This window comes from Scyliorhinus canicula, chromosome 23 (assembly GCF_902713615.1).
Source record: "Scyliorhinus canicula chromosome 23, sScyCan1.1, whole genome shotgun sequence".
Lineage (NCBI taxonomy): Eukaryota > Metazoa > Chordata > Chondrichthyes > Carcharhiniformes > Scyliorhinidae > Scyliorhinus > Scyliorhinus canicula.
Window position 1 is genome coordinate 23,701,140 of NC_052168.1, and position 18,072 is coordinate 23,719,211.

The window sequence follows — 18,072 nt, forward strand, 5'->3', positions numbered from 1 at the left end:
TGTTTGCTGGGTCCCCGAGGAGCCCATGGTGGCAGGTTACCAAGTCGCAGGGATGAATAGACAAATAGATTCCTGTCCCGGCACCTGGAAACAAACATGTCCGCCCGCCCGTGCACCCAGCAGCAATGGCCGAATGGACCACGGCCAACTGCAGATGCTGGATGGAGGGCAATCAGAGCCCCCCCCCCCCCCCAAGCCAGCTGGGCTCAGTGGGTGGAGCCATCCAGCCCGACGCACAGTGACCCACACCCTGGGAGGGGGCACAGCACCGTTTGCCACCTCAACCTGACCGGCTTCCGGGTGCAGAGGGAAGAGAATGACTGCACCTCTTGAAAATAGGCTGCTAAACTTAACTGTTTATTAAATAAAATACAAATTAGGAAAGAGCCGATGAAAACCTCAGCCTTTCCCCTCTCGGACACGGAGATGCAAAAAACAAGAATGTTTGCAGGTGGTGTGTACAATGGCCCTTCACTACGATACAGCGAGTCTTCAGATGCTTTAACATAAGTTGGAACGCTTGTAACTGGAGAAAGTAAACTGATTATTTTTTAATAAAGAGGGGCTGGGGTTTGTCAAGTCTTTGCTATTTGAATAAAGACTCTTCAATTAGAGCTGATGTGAAGGGGGAAGCAGATTGGAGTGGCATTCTGAAGAGACTGCACCAGGAAGTCTGCAGACTGATTCCTGCTCCTTCCATTCAGTGGCCATACCTGAGGAAACAATAAAGATTATTTTTCAGTCACACATTTATATCACTCTCAAAATAAAACATTTCAGCAAGTCTCTGTAATCCCCATTAAAATATCACGTTGGGGTTGTAGTGCATCATAAACAAGCTGCTTTTATCCTTTGAACTGGGCTGTCACAGCCCGAAACAGTGACGGGGACTCACCGAGTAAATGCACCATCAAAAACGCAGGGCTGCAACTTCTGAGTAACTATCGTAAAAAGCCAAACCTGCCGGCCCGACAAGACTCCTCGCGGACCTCCCCCACCCCCAACAACCCTGGCCCCCCGCTGACATCCCCCATTGTCCCGATTAACCACCACCACCTACAGTATTCCCCATCCCCTACTGGGATTCCCCACACGGGACACCTAACCCTGACCACACACTGCACCTCCCAGCCCGGCACCCCCCTCCCCCCACCCAAACACCGGAGCCGAACCCACAGTTGTGTAACCCCCCCTCCCCCAAAGAAAACACCCCCACTTACTTCTGGAATTCCCACTCCCTATTGTCCAGAGGGCAAACTTGTCTAGTCTTCAGCCAACGTGAAATGCAGTGGAAATGGAAAGCATGCTGTAATCAGAGACACAGGAGAGAGGCAGGGGTTAGAAGTCACCAGTCTGTGGACACTTGCACACAGTATGTTTCACCGCAAGGAAGACTTATCGAGAGTTCACCCACTTTCCAGGCGCTGCTGGAAATGGGAATGGAGGGGCTGGGGCCAGTGACACGAGGTATAGAATTAGAATTCATACAGTGCAGAAAGAGGCCATTCGGCCTATCGAGTCGGCACCGCCCTCGGAAAGAACACCCTACCTAGGCCCACTCCCCGCCCTATCCCCATAACCGCACATCGTTGCACAGTAAGGGGCAATTTATCACAGCCAATCCATCTAGATCCAGCAGAGGGCAGTAGAGCAGAGCTGCTGATTGGCTGTTGCGGGAAAAATTTGCATCAGTGCATTGCGGTCACTGCATCCAGAACGTGTACCTGAGCAAGACACACTACGTGTTCAAGTGAAGGCAAGCATCCAGCAGAGGGCAGTAGTGTGGAGCTGCTGATTGGCTGTTGTGGGGAAAATTTGCAATAGTGCATTGCGGTCACTGTATCTTGAAGGTGGTTTGTGGAGGAGCTGTTGTCAAGTGACGGTGAGAGGGGTTGGGAGGAAGCAGTCAGTGCAGGGATCCTCTGTGGTCGTTCCCCTCAGTAACAAGTAGACCGCTTTGGATACTGTTGAGGGGGACGACCTACCAGGGGTAAGCCTCAGGCAGGGAGGAAATGGCCGTGAGAGGGAACCATGGTTCACAAAAGAGGTTGAATGTCTTGTCAAGAGGAAAAAGGAAGCGTATTTAAGGATGAGAAAACAAGGTTCAGTTGGGTCGCTTGAGGGTTACAAGGTAGCAAGGATTAAGCTAAAAAAAAAAAAGGGCTTCGGAGAGCTAGGAGGGGGCATGAGAAGTCCTTGGCGGGTTGGATCAAGGAAAACCCCAAGGCTTTTTACTCTTATGTGAGAAATAAAAGAATGACCAGGGTGAGGGTAGGGTCAGTCAAGGACAGTAGTGGGAACTTGTGCATGGAGTCAGAAGAAATACGAGGGGCGTTGAATGAATACTTTTCTTCAGTGTTCACCAAGGACAGGGGCCATGTTTTTGAGAATGAGAGTGTGATACAGGCGGGTAGGCTGGAGGAGGTAGATGTTCTGAGGAAGGATGTATTAGCAATTTTGAAAAACCTGAGGGTCACAAGTCCTCTGGGCCAGATGGGATATATCCAAGGATTCTTTGGGAGGCAAGGGATGAGATTGCAGAGCCTTTGGCTTTGATCTTTGGGTCCTCCCTGTCCACGGGGATAGTGCCAGAGGACTGGAGAGTGGCAAATGTTGTTCCTCTGTTCAAGAAAGGGAATAGGAATGACCCTGGTAATTATAGGCCGGTTAGTCTTACTTCGGTGGTCGGTAAGTTAATGGAAAAGGTCCTGAAGGATAGGATTTATGACCATTTGGAAAGATGCAGTTTAATCCGGGATAGTCAACACGGATTCGTGACGGGTAAGTCTTGCCTCACAAATTTGATTGAATTCTTTGAGGAGGTAACTAAGTGTGTAGATGAAGATAGAGCAGTTGATGTCGTATACATGGATTTTAGTTAGGCGTTTGACAAGGTTCCCCATGGTCGGCTCATGAAGAAAGTAAGGAGGTGTGGGATAGAGGGAAATTTGGCCAATTGGATAAGTAACTGGCTATCACATAGAAGACAGAGGGTGGTGGTGGATGGAAAATTTTCAGACTGGAGACCAGTTACCAGCGGTGTACCACAGGGATCAGTGCTGGATCCTCTGCTATTTGTGATTTTTATCAATGACTTGGAGGAGGGGGCTGAAGGGTGGGTCAGTAAATTTGCTGATGACACCAAGATTGGTGGAGTAGTGGATGAGTTGGGGGGGCTGTTGTAGGCTGCAAAGAGACATTGATAGGATGCAGAGCTGGGCCGAAAATGGCAGATGGAGTTTAACCCTGATAAGTGCGAGGTGATTCATTTTGGTAGAAAAAATTTGAATGCAGATTACAGGGTCAACAGCATGGTTCTGAGGAATGTGGAGGAACAGAGATCTTGGGGTTCATGTCCACAGATCTCTGAAGGTTGCCACTCAAGTGGATAGAGTCGTGAAGAAGGCTTATAGTGTGTTAGCGTTTATTAACAGGGGGCTTGAATTTAAGAGCCGTGGGGTTATGCTGCAACTGTACAGGACCCTGGTGAGACCACATTTGGAGTATTGTGTGCAGTTCTGGTCACCTCATTATAGGAAGGATGTGGAAGCATTGGAAAGGGTGCAAAGGAGATTTACTAGGATGCTGCCTGGTTTGGAGGGTAGGTCTTATGAGGAAAGGTTGAGGGAGGTAGGGCTTTTTCTCTTTGGAGCGGGGGAGGATGAGAGGCGACTTAATAGAGGTTTATAAGATGATGAGGGGGATAGATAGAGTGTACGCTCAGAGACTATTTCCTCGGGTGGATGTAGCTGTTACAAGGGGGCATAACTATAAGGTTCAGGGTGGGAGATACAGGAGGGATGTCCGAGGTAGGTTCTTTACTCAGAGAGTGGTTAGGGTGTGGAATGGACTGCCTGCTGTGATAGTGGAGTCGGACACTTTAGGAACTTTCAAGCTGTTATTGGATAGTCACATGGAGCACACCAGAATGACAGGGAGTGGGATAGCTTGATGTTGTTTTCGGACAAAGCTCGGCACAACATCAAGGGCCGAAGGGCCTGTTCTGTGCTGTACTGTTCTATGTTCATCTAACCTGCACATCTTTGGGCTGTGGGAGGAAAGCCACGCAGACACCGGGAGAACGTGCAGACTCCGCACAGACAGTGACCAGACGCCGGAATTGAACCCGGGTCCCTGGTGCTGTGAGGCAGCAGTGCTAACCACTGTGCCATCCTCACAGTCAGACTCTTACAAATGTAGAAAAGGACGTCAGTGCAGGCAACAACAAAAACATAATATTGTGGATGCTGAAAACCTCAAATAAAAACAGAAAATGCATCTGCGTCATTCTACACCCGAGAGTACTTCACAGCTAATTAAACTGAACTGTAGTCACAGGGAAATGTGACAGTCAATTTGTGCACAGTGAGATCCCATGCACAGCACCTTTTGGCAATATTGCTCGTCAGAAAAAATATTGGCCAGGTCACTTAGGGAACCGTTGATTGGTGCTATGGGACACTTTCCATCCACTTGCGGGAGTACAGGGGACCTCAGTTTAGCTGTTCATTCCCCAACAAAAAGCACCCCTGACACTGCAGCATTCTCGCAGCACGGAAGCAGCAATGCAGCCCAGGTTCGTGCATTCAACAGCATTCCAATCTCCTTCCCAAGGCCTGAAGCTAAAGCAACAAAGACGCTGAATACTTACATTACACACCCCCCATGCGACAGTGCATTCCTCTGAAGTTGCGGAAGCTTGGTTTGCCTGACATTCTATACCTACAGACAACAAAAACACCACATGTTTATCAGAATCCAGAGATAAACTTGAATAAAACTAGGACAAATGTGTGCGCTGGCATTGCATAAAGGCCATGATGTGGAGATGCCGGCGCTGGACTGGGGTGAGCACAGTAAGAAGTCTTACAACACCGGGTTAAAGTCCAACAGGTTTGTTTCAAACACGAGCTTTCGGAGCGCAGCTCCTTCCTCAGGTGAATGGCTGAGGCCATTCACCTGAGGAAGGAGCTGCGCTCCGAAAGCTCGTGTTTGAAACAAACCTGTTGGACTTTAACCTGGTGTTGCAAGACTTCTTACATTGCATATAGGAACCGCAATCTGGGACTGCGGAGAACAAATTCAGTCTCAGATTTCAGTTCCACATTCGGGCAGATTCCAAGCACCATAAATATTTTAAATATCACCACCAGTGGACCCAGCAATAATTCACAAAGGGGCAATTGTGTCATTGTAGGATTTCAGTGAACGGTGAGAATTCCAGGCCACATCGGTCTGATCTGCTCAAAAGGAAGCAGTGTTATATATTATTCAATATCTAAATGTGGGTGTTACCGGCCCAATGGTCGAACAAATCTTGGTTAAACAAATATTTGAGAGTACTTTTTGAACCAGTGCAATGTGGTGAAGGTTCTGCTGTTAAGAAGACCGAGCCATGTTGAATGAATGTTGTTGCTCAGGTCCTGCTCAATGTGGGCAGGACCTGCTTCACACTGTCCCATCAATAGCAGACACACCACTCCTGACCTTATAACAAGAGGGAAGATCATTGATGAAAGATGGCTGGCTGTAGGATACTGCCTGGAGAAACTCCTGCAGCAACGTCCTGGGGCCGAGGTCATGGACCTCCCAACAGCCACCTGCTTTTGTGCAGCCAAAGGCAACATCACATTGATAATGCCAGAGGGCAGCCGATTGACCGGGTTCATTTCCCCCTCGTTCTCGCGGAAAGGAAACGAGGGAGAATTTTCCACTTTGCCACCTAGAAAGCAGAGCTCCAAAATCAGATGTTTCACGATCCTGACGAGCGATACTACCATTTTATTCCAGATTTAATTAACTGGATTCCGACAAGAGATGACCCACTGGTACCAGAACGATTAATGAGCCATTTAAACGGTACAGCAATGGTCAGTACATGTGTCTAAGCTCATTATTTTTCCACATATCTACCACTAGGTTGCTGTAGTGCAGAGTTTTCTTATTGGACCAGCAATTCAAAAAGACTGGACAATAAGCCAGCAAGCAGGAGTTCAAACCACAGCAAGGCACCTTGAACATAATAAAATGCTCCTGGTTGCTACATTATAGAATAAAGATGTGGAGATGCCAGTGTTGGACTGGTTTGACAACACCAGGTTAAAATCACTAGCTTTTGGAGCACTGCTCCTTCCTCAGGTGAATCATATAGAATCAGGTGAATTATAGAATAAAGTACGACATAGTAGCCTCTCTCCAGATGTGGCTCTAAGAAATGCCAGGGACTAATATCCCTCAAAGAAGTAAACCTGGTCATCTATACCCCAGTGCTTGAAGTCATCTACCAGCTATTCAGCTGTATCAAACTGAGTCACTACCCCCTTCTCAGGACAGCGAGGGATAGACAGTAAAACCTTCCAGCGCCCACAGAAAGGGGGCAAAAGCAGATCAACGTCACTTCCCTCAAGTGAGAGAAAAAAAGTGTTCAAAATGTGAAAAGGATTCGATTACGCATTTAGAGAGACGGGAAAAACACAAAACGAGGGGACCATACTTAAATATTCAGAACGGGGAAGTCGAGTGAAATCAGGAAACACTTTCTTTCTACACGGAGAGTGGTGGAAATCTGGATCTCTCCCTCTTGTAAAAAAAATCGTAGGCCCTGGGATAATTGAGACTTTCAACGTCGAGATCAACCCATCTTTGAAAATGAGTTTGAGTTCATGATTTGATCTGTAGCCTGACAGATTCCCCTCCTCCCTGTAAAAGAGAATCGAGATTACTGGAATCTCCTGCATGGGGAAACCTGCTGATTGAAAACATAAAGCCAACTCAGAATGGCTCGAGAGCTCACACTCCTTGGTTTGATAACGTACAGATGGCTACAGCAGATACTCACACAGGTCCATGATGTGATTTCGGCAGATGGCGCAGTTATCTACCACAATGTCCCAGGCCCACAGGGCGACTGCATTCCACTGGAAACACAACACAGGGTTAGAAACCACACTTAGAAACAACTGCTGGCAGGGAGAGAGATTCATTAAGTTACATCATTAAACTCAAATCACAAAGAAACAGACTCGAGATCATTATCTGGTGAAGTTCCTGCTTTGGCCTCTCTCAGCTCATTCACTCTGAAAAGTCCCTTCACTGCTTTCAAACGGTTCACAAACAATTAACCGGATTTCATCTTCACTGAACAAAGAAATGTACAGCACAGAAACAGGCCCTTCAGCCCTCCATGCCTGCACCGATTATTCCCATCCTATTCAAATCTCATCTTATCCATTGCTCCGACTGGGAGTGGAAATTCCATGTGCTGATCATCATGAGGAGCTAAATTTAGAATAAATTTCCAGATTTATCTTTTTTGTACCATTAATAATCTTGGAGACAAAGGACTTCCGGTTGCGGCTATGCAGAGCTAAGTCGCACGTTCGACAGCTCCCGCTTAGGCTCTTTTCAGGGCCCCGAACGGCAATTTTTCAACATTTCCCGGTGGGGGAAGGAGTTTGCAGCATTCCCCCGACAGTGTATGGCTTGGACCAGGAGCAGGGAGACTAAAAAAGTGATGGTGAAGCCAAAGAAAGTGCGAGGGAAGAAAAGCAAGATGGCAGCAGGCGGAGACCAGGCAGCGTGGATGCAGTGGGCGGAGGAGCAGTAGGAGGCTCTCCAGCACTGCTTCAGGGAGCTTAAAGCAGACTGGCTGGAGCCGATGAAGGCTTCCATTGATAAGTTGCTGGAGACCCAGGCGGCGGCGATCCGCCAGAAGGTCTCGGAGCACGAAGACGAGATCTTGGGCCTAGCGGTAAAGGTGGAGGCGCTCCACAAGAAATAGCAGGAGCGGTTCGAGGAGATGGAGAATCGGTCGAGGCTGAAGAATCAGCGGAACTTGGGCCTCCCGGAGGGGTCGAATGTGGGGGCCTATGTGGTCACTATGTTAAACTCGCTGATGGGAACGGGGTCCTTTCAGGGGCCCCTAGAGCTGGAAGGGACCCACAGAGTGCTGGCGAGGAGGCCCAAGGCTAACGAGCCGCCGCGGGCGGTGCTGGTGCGGTTTCACCGGTTTGCTGATTGGGAGTGTGCCCTCAGGTGGGCCAAGAGAGAGCGGAGCAGCAGGTGGGAGAACGCGGAGGTTCGAATTTATCAGGACTGGAGTGCGGAGGTGGCGAAGAAGCGGGCCGGGTACAACCAGACGAAGGCTGTGCTGCACAGGAAGGGGGTGAAGTTCGGCATGTTGCAGCCGGCGCATCTGTGGGTCACCTACAAGGACCGACACTTTTACTTTGAGTCCCCGGAGGAGGCGTGGGCCTTCGTTCAGGCCGAGAAGTTGGACACAAGTGAGGGTCGGGGTCGGGGCCGTTGGGATGGTTGGGGTGCTGAGGTTGTGTTACACTTCGAGTGGGGGTTCTTTTTGTTCGTACTCTGTTCTTGTTTTTTCGCGATTTAGGGTGGATGGTGGGGGCACTGATTTGGTTAGTTCCGTCAGACGGGTTAGTGAAGGGAGGCAAATAAATGGAGTGGGGGGTGGAGGGTCGGTAGGGGGGATGGGGCCCCCGCAGGGGAGGGGGAAGGCCCGGGGTGGGGGTGAGAGGGCTGGGCCTGTGAATAGGAGCTGCGCCAGAGGAGGCGGGGCCCCCGCCGGGGAGGGGAGGGTCGGTAGGGGGGGGATGGGGCCCCCGCCGGGAAGGGGAAGGCCCGGGGTGGGGGTGAGGGGCTGGGCCTGTGAATAGGAGCTGCGCCAGAGGAGGCGGGGCCGGGCAGGTGGAAGGCGTGGGCTCTTTTCCCGGGATGAGGGCTGGAAGGGGCGGAGCCAGAGCAGGTAAGCACGGGCTTTTTCCCGCGCTTGGGATGAAGGGAGAGACGGGCAATGGAGTGGGAGGGGCCGTCCTAGAAGGGGAGGAGTCGTAGGAGGGGCGGGAGCGGCCGGGGTCAGGAGTCGGCTGACTTGCGGGAGTGCAATGGGGGGAGCAACGCAGTTAGGAGGGGTCCTAGCTTTGTGTGGTTTTGGGGGGGTGGGGGGGGTGGGGAGAAAATCGGGGGGGGGTGGCGATTCTGGTGGGAAAGAGGGTTTCGTTCGAGGAGTCCAGCGTTGTGGAAGACAATGGCGGTAGGTACGTAATGGTAAGTTGCAAGGGGAGAGGGTGGTGCTGGTTAATGCTTACGCCCCAAACTGGGATGATGCAGGTTTATGCGGCGTGTGCTAGGCCGAATCCCGGTCCTGGAATTGGGGGGCCTAATAACGGGGGGAGACTTCAACACGGCGTTGGATCCGACACTGGATCGCTTCAGATCCAGGATGGGCAGGAGGCCGGCGGCGGCTAGAGTACTGAGGGGGTTTATGGACCAGATGGGAGGGGTAGATCCTAGGAGATTTGCAAGGCCGAGGGCTAGGGAATTCTCATTCTTTTCACATGTTCATGAGGCCTATTCCCGGATCGATTTCTTCGTTATGAGTCGGGCACTGAACCAGAGGGTAGGGGATACCGAGTACTCGGCGATAGCCATTTCAGATCATGCCCCACATTGGGTAGACTTGGAGCTGGGGGAGGAGAGAGACCAGCGCCCGCTGTGGCGCTTGGATGTGGGACTGTTGGCAGATGAGGTGGTGAGCGAGCGGGTTTGTGGCAGCATAGAGAGATACCTGGAGGGTAACGACAACGGGGAGGTTTGAGTGGGGATGGTCTGGGAGGAGTTGAAGGCGGTGATCAGGGGAGAGCTAATCTCCATTAGGGCCCATAAGGAGAGGAGAGAGCAGAGGGAGAGGCTGGTGGGGGAGATGGTGAGGGTACGCGGAGGAGGGACTGTTGAGGGAGAGGCGTAGCCTCCAGGCCGAATTCGACCTGTTGACCACCAGGAAGGTGGAGGCGCAGTGGAGGTAGTTGTTAAATGTGGATGCTAAGGTGCTGGCGAAGGTCTTAGCCTCGGGAATTGAGGATTGTTTGCCGCAGGTCATTCACGAAGACCAGACAGGGTTCGTGAAGGGGAGGCAATTGAATGCGAATGTGCGGAGGCTCCTGAACGTTATTATGATGCCAGCAAGTGAGGGGGAGGCGGAGAAAGCGACAGCGATGGACGGAGAGAAGGCCTTTGATCGGGTAGAGAGGGGATACTTGTGGGAGGTGCTGAAGAGGTTCGGCTTTGGGGAGGGGTTCATCAGGTGGGTCAGGTTGTTGTATGAGGCCCCGGTGGCAAGTGTGGCCACGAACAAGAGGAGGTCTGAGTACTTTCGGCTGTATCGAGGGACGAGGCAGGAGTGTCCCCTGTCACCCCTGCTCTTTGCACTGGCGATTGAGCCCCTGGCTATGGCACTGAGGGAGTTGAGGAACTGGTGGGGCTGGTGCGGGGAGGAGCATATCGCTCTATGCGGACGAACTGCTACTTTATGTCGTGGACCCGGTGGGGGGGATGCAGGAGGTAATGAGGATCCTCAGGGAGTTCGGGGAATTTTCAGGGTATAAGCTCAACATGGGGAAGAGCGAGCTGTTCGTGGTTCACCCAGGAGAGGGGGATTGGGGAGCTCCCACTAAAATGGGCGGAGAGGAGCTTTAGATATTTGGGGGTCGAGGTGGCCAGGAGCTGGGGGGCCCTGCATAGACTTAATTTCACGAGGCTGGTGGAGCAGAAGTTCTAGAGATGGGATGCTCTACCGCTGTCTTTGGCAGGTAGGGTGCAGTCAGTGAAGATGACGGTGCTCACGAGGTTTGTTTCTGTTCCAGTGCCTCCCCATTTTTACCCCAAAGGCCTTTTTTAGACGGGTCAACAGGAGCATAATGGGGTTTGTATGGTCACGTGGGACTCCGAGGGTGTGAAGAGTATTCCTGGAGCGGAGTAGGGATTGGGGGGGACTGGCGCTGCCCATTCTCTGTGGATACTACTGGGCCGCTAATGTGGCGATGGTGCGCAAGTGGGTGCTGGAGGGGAAGGGGGCGGCATGGAAGAGGCTGGAAATGACGTCTTGTGAGGGTACGAGTCTGGAGGCGCTGGCAACGGCGCTGCTGCCACTCCCTCCAAAGAGGTATACCACAATCCCGGTGATGGCGGCTACCCTCAAAATCTGGGGGCAGTGGAGGCAGCACAGGGGGGAGTTGGGGGCCTCGGTGTGGACCCCAATATGTGGAAACCATCGGTTTGTCCCGGGGAGGATAGATGGAGGGTTTGCGGGGTGGCACAGGGCAGGGATAAGGAGGTTGGGGGACCTATTCGTGGATGGGAAGTTCGCGAGCTTGGGTGAGCTGGAGGAGAGGTACGGGCTCCCCCCGGGAAACGCCTTTAGGTACCTACAGGTAAGGCAGTTTGATAGGCGGCAAGTGGTGTGATTTCCGCTGCTGCCGCCACGCACGGTACAGGATAGGGCGCTTTCCGAGATGTGGGTTGGAGAGGAGAAGATTTCAGCAATATACCAGGTGATGCAGGAGGAGGTCTCGGTGGAGGAGCTGAAAGGTAAGTGGGAGGAGGAGCTAGGGGAGGTGATCAAGCAGGGGACATGGGCAGATGTCCGAGGGAGAGTCAACTCTTCCTCCTTGTGCACGAGGCTCAGCCTCATACAGTTTAAGGTGTTGCATAGGGAACACATGACCGGGACAAGGATGAGCTGGTTTTTTGGGGGTGAGGAAAGGTGTGTTAGATGCTCAGGGAGCCCAGCAAACCACACCCATATGTTCTGGGCATGCCCAGCACTGGAGGAATTTTCGAAGGGTGTAGCGAGGACGGTGTCGAGGGTGGTAGGATCCAGGGTCAAACCGGGCTGGGGGTTCGCAATATTTGGGGTTGCAGAGGATCCGGGAGTGCAGGAGGCAAAAGAGGCTGGTATTCTGGCCTTTGCGTCCCTGGTAGCCCAGCGGAGGATCCTTCTTCAGTGGAGGGATGCAAGGCTCCCAAACGTGGAGGCCTGGATCAATGACAATCAAATTGGAACGGGTGAAATTTGCTTTGAGGGGGTCAGTACAGGGGTTTTGTTTCTATATATTGGAGGTTTTGTCTGGGTGTATATATTTGCTGTGTTTGGGCGGATGTTAATTTATTATTTTTGTTACTGAGTTTCCTTTACATTTTGTACTTTATATTTTTGTTGTCGATATTTTGTGAAAACGTTAATAAAATTATGAAAAAAATAATCTTGGGAGACCTCTACTTGAAGCAGTAAAGTAGAGGCTCCTCACATCTCCGTGCTCTCCTCCTCCACGACACAGAGCTTCTGGTCTTTCCTGCACAGCTCTCCAATCTTTGAAATAAATCTCAAGTCAAACAAAATGGAACACAGAATCCAAGGTGGTGCTGACTGGAGTACTGAACGTTTGAGAATGCCGTTGACTTGTATATCTTAAATCGGAGCTCATCAAACCTCTGTTGCCTCCCACCTTAATTTTCACTAAGTCCCTTGCACCCATCACAGATCTACATCGGCTCCTGGACTGACAATGCCACCATTTTAAAATTCTCACGTTTAAATCTCACCATGGCCTCACCTCCACCTCTCGACCTACAACCCTGTGCCTTCAGACAGAACAGGCTGTAAGCTCTACATTCCCTCCCTAAACCTACCCATTAGCCAGTTTACCGCAGAGAAGGTCTGTGTCTTTCTGGTCACCATCCATCCGATGAATATGGTCAAGCCAGCTCAGACACTGTTGGTTTAGAAAGGAGCTGATGGAATTACAACCTCCCGGGACTTTGGAGTTGGTGACCTCACCTGGCCAAGAGAAGTTTGAAGTAGCGAAGGTGGAAATTGTTCAGCACTTGCTCTTGTATAAGATTCTGGTCTCAGCACTGTAGGGGACGTCACTGATGATGCAGGCAGGTTGCTGTCGTTTCACACACTCCAACTAGGCTTGGACATAACAGCTGCAGAATGAACAAGTTGATTTTGGTACCAAGTGACAGATTGCTGGTGACTGTGGAGTCTACATATGTGAAGCTAGTAACAATCTCCAGCGTCATATTGTCAATGCTGATAGATGGTGGCAATGCAACATGCTGGACCAGACAGTTTTCTTCCAGATGTTGATGGTCAAACCAAACTCTTTCACAGCAAGTGTGTCTGTCCACTGAACTGAATTCCTCAGTATGGAATGCTATGCATTTTCAGCAGAGTAACTCTATGAGGATTTGGTCCACCTCTGTCTTGGATCTCAGGTGAGTATAGCTGAAGATTTCAGTTCAGATATGCAAGTCGACATTCTCCGTAAGTGACCTAAAGGCCAATGTTAGCAGCAAAGACAAGAGCCAAGAGTGTTGACACAGGAACACAACCCTGTTTGACCCCCTTGCTGATCTCAAGGGTTGCAATGTTGCCCCGCCATAGCTGACCATACTCATTACATTGTAATGAGAAGAGATCACACAGAACCAGAAAATCCCTACAGCACAGAAGGAGGCCATTTGGCCCATCAAGTCTGCACCAAACCCCTGAAAAAGCACCCAACCTAGGCCCACTCCCACCGCCTATCCCGTAGCCCTGTCTAACCTATATATCTTTGGACAAGGGGTAGTTTAGCATGGCCAATCCATCTAATCTTGAGCACCGTTGGCAGGTAGCCATTTTCTCCAGTAGCTCAAATAGACTCAGTTTACATGGCTGACTGCTGCCCAAGGCAATATATAATCGTTTCCTTTGTTCATGACAGCTGCTGAACTGATAAGATCATGTTGATTGTGGATCGTCCAGTTCTGAAACCACACTGGGATGTGTGTGTTGAGCCTCGGCTAGGGTCTGCAGTCTGAGAAGGGCAACATGGATAAATACTATTCTGATGAAGAGCTAGGTCTGTAGTTGTTGCAATCACTATACTCATTTTTGGACGGAGCCAGAATGTTTACAGCACACATATCCTGGTGTAATGGCCCTCCCTCCAGCAGGGACTGAGGTGTCTGCGTAGATGCTACAAGGCTGCCAGTTTCCTCATCCGGTGGCACAGCATCAGCCAAATGAGTCAATAACTTTGTTAAGCTCCTCCAAGTGGGATCCATCAGCTCTTCCATGACAGACAGGCCTTCTACGATGTTTAGAGCTTCCTCAATGAGTATTTACCCTCGTGTACAATTCAAGGCAGCGTATTTCACCAACTGTTTATTGCCGTCAGTGATGGCCTCCCCTGGTCATGGCAGGAATCTGCCCGGCCCACGGGTCCCTGGGAAACAGGAGAGCTTGGCCAAAAGCACAGTGGCCAGTAACTGCTGCACGTTATGCTTTAGGCCGGTTCAGTGGCATCGCACCTTCCTCACACAGCCTGGCTTTCGGCCATGAACGTGACAGTGATGCGATCATGGCTGAATCACAGCCCATTTGAAACAAACTAGTTATTCTGGCACAGGGGAACAACCTGGAAGTACAACATCAGGCATCTCAAGACCTCAACCTCCACTTCCATGGTTTCCTGGCCAACGTTTCTGAACTGCTGAGCACATCAAATAGATATAGAACAGTACAGCACAGAACAGGCCCTTCGGCCCTCGATGTTGTGCCGAGCATTGATCACCCTACTCAAACCCACGTATCCACCCTATACCTGTAACCCAACAACGCCCCCCCCCCCCCCCAAACCTTACTTTTTAGGACACTACGGGCATTTTTTTTTTAAGCATGGCCAATCCACCTAACCTGCACATCTTTGGACTGTGGGAGGAAACCGGGGCACCCGGAGGAAACCCACGCACACAGGGGGAGGACGTGCAGACTCCGCACAGACAGTGACCCAGCCGGGAATCGAACCTGGGACCCTGGAGCTGTGAAGCATTTATGCTAACCATTTTTCCAACAAGGTGCTTTGAAAACAATTTTTTTGTCACGTGTTATACGATGATCTACAAGGCACAAACATTATTGTCTATTCAGTGTTATTAGGCTGCTGGGTGTGTGCTGCCTCTGGGGTAGTGTCATAATTCTCCAAGTGATAAAATGGTCACGGGCCTGTTCCTGTGCTGTACATTTCTTTGTTCAATGGGACATATAACAGCAGCCACCCTTCCACGCACTGCTCTTCCCCCATTCCTGGGGCACCCCACCCCCATCTCCCCCTGCTCTCCGCATCCTCCCCCTCCCCCCAAGCAGCCCCCGTCTCCCCGGGTCTCCCCTCCTCCCCCCTCACACTCTTCCTTCCTCACTCCCCCCCACACTCTTCCTTCCTCACCCCCCCCAACACTCTTCCTTCCTCACCCCCCCCACACTCTTCCTTCCTCACCCCCCCCCACACTCTTCCTTCCTCACCCCCCCCACACTCTTCCTTCCTCACCCCCCCACTCTTCCTTCCTCACCCCCCCACACTCTTCCTTCCTCACCCCCCCCACACTCTTCCTTCCTCACCCCCCCACACTCTTCCTTCCTCACCCCCCCACACTCTTCCTTCCTCATCCCCTCCACACTCTTCCTTCCTCACCCCCCCACACTCTTCCTTCCTCACCCCCCCCACACTCTTCCTTCCTCACCCCCCCCACACTCTTCCTTCCTCACCCCCCCCACACTCTTCCTTCCTCACCCCCCCCACACTCTTCCTTCCTCACCCCCCCCCCACACTCTTCCTTCCTCGCCCCCCCACACTCTTCCTTCCTCGCCCCCCCCACACTCTTCCTTCCTCGCCCCCCCCCCCACACTCTTCCTTCCTCGCCCCCCCCACACTCTTCCTTCCTCGCCCCCCCCACACTCTTCCTTCCTCACCCCCCCACACTCTTCCTTCCTCACCCCCCCACACTCTTCCTTCCTCACCCCCCCACACTCTTCCTTCCTCACCCCCCCCACACTCTTCCTTCCTCACCCCCCCCACACGCTTCCTTCCTCACCCCCCCCACACTCTTCCTTCCTCACCCCCCCACACTCTTCCTTCCTCACCCCCCCACACTCTTCCTTCCTCACCCCCCCCCACACTCTTCCTTCCTCCCCCCCCCCACACTCTTCCTTCCTCGCCCCCCCCACACTCTTCCTTCCTCGCCCCCCCCACACTCTTCCTTCCTCGCCCCCCCCACTCTTCCTTCCTCACCCCCCCCACACTCTTCCTTCCTCACCCCCCCACACTCTTCCTTCCTCACCCCCCCCACACTCTTCCTTCCTCACCCCCCCCACACTCTTCCTTCCTCACCCCCCCCCACACTCTTCCTTCCTCACCCCCCCCACACTCTTCCTTCCTCACCCCCCCCCCCACACTCTTCCTTCCTCACCACCCCCCCCACACTCTTCCTTCCTCACCCCCCCCACACTCTTCCTTCCTCACCCCCCCCCACACTCTTCCTTCCTCACCCCCCCCCACACTCTTCCTTCCTCACCCCCCCCCCCCACTCTTCCTTCCTCACCCCCCCCACACTCTTCCTTCCTCACCCCCCCACACTCTTCCTTCCTCAGCCCCCCCCCACACTCTTCCTTCCTCACCACCCCCCCCCCACTCTTCCTTCCTCACCCCCCCACACTCTTCCTTCCTCAGCCCCCCCCACACTCTTCCTTCCTCACCACCCCCCCCACACTCTTCCTTCCTCACCCCCCCCACACTCTTCCTTCCTCACCCCCCCACACTCTTCCTTCCTCAGCCCCCCCCACACTCTTCCTTCCTCACCACCCCCCCCCACACTCTTCCTTCCTCACCCCCCCACACTCTTCCTTCCTCAGCCCCCCCCCACACTCTTCCTTCCTCAGCCCCCCCCCACACTCTTCCTTCCTCACCCCCCCCCCCCCCCAACACTCCGGGCTGAGCCGGGCCTGGGCCGCGGTGTCCGATCTGAGCCGGGCCTGGGCCGCGGTGTCCGGTCTGAGCCGGGCCGGGGTTTCGGGGCTGGGCTGAGCTGAGCCGGGGTTTCGGGGCTGAGCTGAGCCGGGGTTTCGGGGCTGGGCCGCGGTGTCCGGGCCGAGCGGTACCTTTTTAACCTCGAAGCGCTTTTTGCCGCCGGCGCTGTTGGTGGAACTCGGAGCGTCCACATCCATCGCCGTCGCCATTTTGTCAGGTGACGCACGGGAGAAATGGACGCCCCGCCCCTGAAACGTCACTGAGTCCCGCCCCGCGTCACCTAACCCCGCCCCTTGAACGTCATTGAGTCCCGCCTCTCGTCACCCAGTCCCGCCCCGCGTCAACTAACCCTGCCCCCTGAAACGCCCCCTGCGACACTGAGCCCCGCCCCTTGACGTCACCCGAGGTACCGCCCCTTGACGTCACCCGAGGTACCGCCCCTTTACGTCACGGGTCCCCCGCCCCTTTGCGTCGCAGGTCACACGCCCTTAGCGTAACTGCGCGCCCCCCGCGTCACGCAGCCACGCCCCCGTCCCATCACAGCGCCCCCTGCAGGGAGCCGGCTGGGATGCAGGGAGCCCAATGACGTCACCTCCTTGCTTGGCTGCCTCCAGTAGCTCAAAATCTTATTGTCAGGAGCTCAAGTATTTTCACTTTGAATTTGGGGTCAGATGTGATTACGACACATGTCAGGTGCATAATATAAGGCTTTCCAGAATAGGGTATAAAATGAGGGGAGTGGTGCAGCACAGTGGTTAGCATTGTGGCTTCACAGCTCCAGGGTCCCAGGTTCGATTCCCGGCTGGGTCACTGTCTGTGCGGAGTCTGCACGTCCTCCCCGTGTGTACGTGGGTTTCCTCCGGGTGCTCCGGTTTCCTCCCACAGTCCAAAGATGTTCAGGTTAGGTGGATTGGCCATGATAAATTGCCCTTAGTGTCCAAAAAGGTTAGGTGGGGTTAGGGTGGCAGCGTGCGGATTACGTAGGGGTGCTCTTTCCAAGGGCCGGTGCAGACTCGATGGTCTTAATGGCCTTCTTCTGCACTGTAAATTCGATGAAGGTGGATGTACCACTTTGAAGAAAAGCAGCGGCGTTCTCCCCAGTTTCCTACCCGGCCAACATTGCTAAAATAACAGAATAACTGCTCATCCTTACAGCTGCTTCTGGGATCTTGCTGCGTCCAAATTGGCTGAGGGGTTTCCTGCAACATTGACTATGCTACATCACCAGCTCTAAGCACTTTGGGGTGTCTCCCTGTGCCACCACGCTGCCCTAGCTGTTTTTAAAAAAAAATCAATATAAGTGTACCAAATTCATTTTGTCCAATTAAGGGGCAATTTAGCCTGGGCAATACACCTAACCTACTCATTTGTGGGGGCGAAACCCACATAAACACGGGGAGAAGTGCAAACTCCACACGGACAG

The 18,072-nt window shown here is 52.8% G+C and overlaps 1 protein-coding gene across 1 annotated transcript; it reads right to left on the reverse strand.

The window, feature by feature from the left end:
- Window positions 1–336: 336 nt before the first annotated feature.
- On the reverse strand, window positions 337–16,929 carry LOC119956509 (E3 ubiquitin-protein ligase RBX1). The gene is made up of 5 exons (XM_038783791.1): window positions 16,781–16,929; window positions 6,839–6,917; window positions 4,652–4,722; window positions 1,221–1,306; window positions 337–713 (listed from the first exon to the last, which is right to left on the reverse strand). The coding sequence occupies exons 1-5, from the start codon at window positions 16,856–16,858 to the stop codon at window positions 701–703; spliced, it is 327 nt and encodes a 108-aa protein (XP_038639719.1). The 5' UTR covers window positions 16,859–16,929; the 3' UTR covers window positions 337–700.
- Between the last annotated feature and the right edge of the window lie 1,143 nt (window positions 16,930–18,072).

What these genes read in the sequence shown, in the direction of transcription:
- LOC119956509 (XM_038783791.1), bottom strand. Translation starts at nt 16,858, where the DNA reads ATGGCGACGGCGATGGATGTGGACGCTCCGAGTTCCACCAACAGCGCC. An exon ending in AGCGCTTCGAGGTTAAAAAG is followed by an intron (nt 6,918 to 16,780) that starts GTACCGCTCGGC and finishes TTGTGTTTCCAG; the next exon opens with TGGAATGCAGTCGCCCTGTG. An exon ending in AAATCACATCATGGACCTGT is followed by an intron (nt 4,723 to 6,838) that starts GTGAGTATCTGC and finishes TGTTGTCTGTAG; the next exon opens with GTATAGAATGTCAGGCAAAC.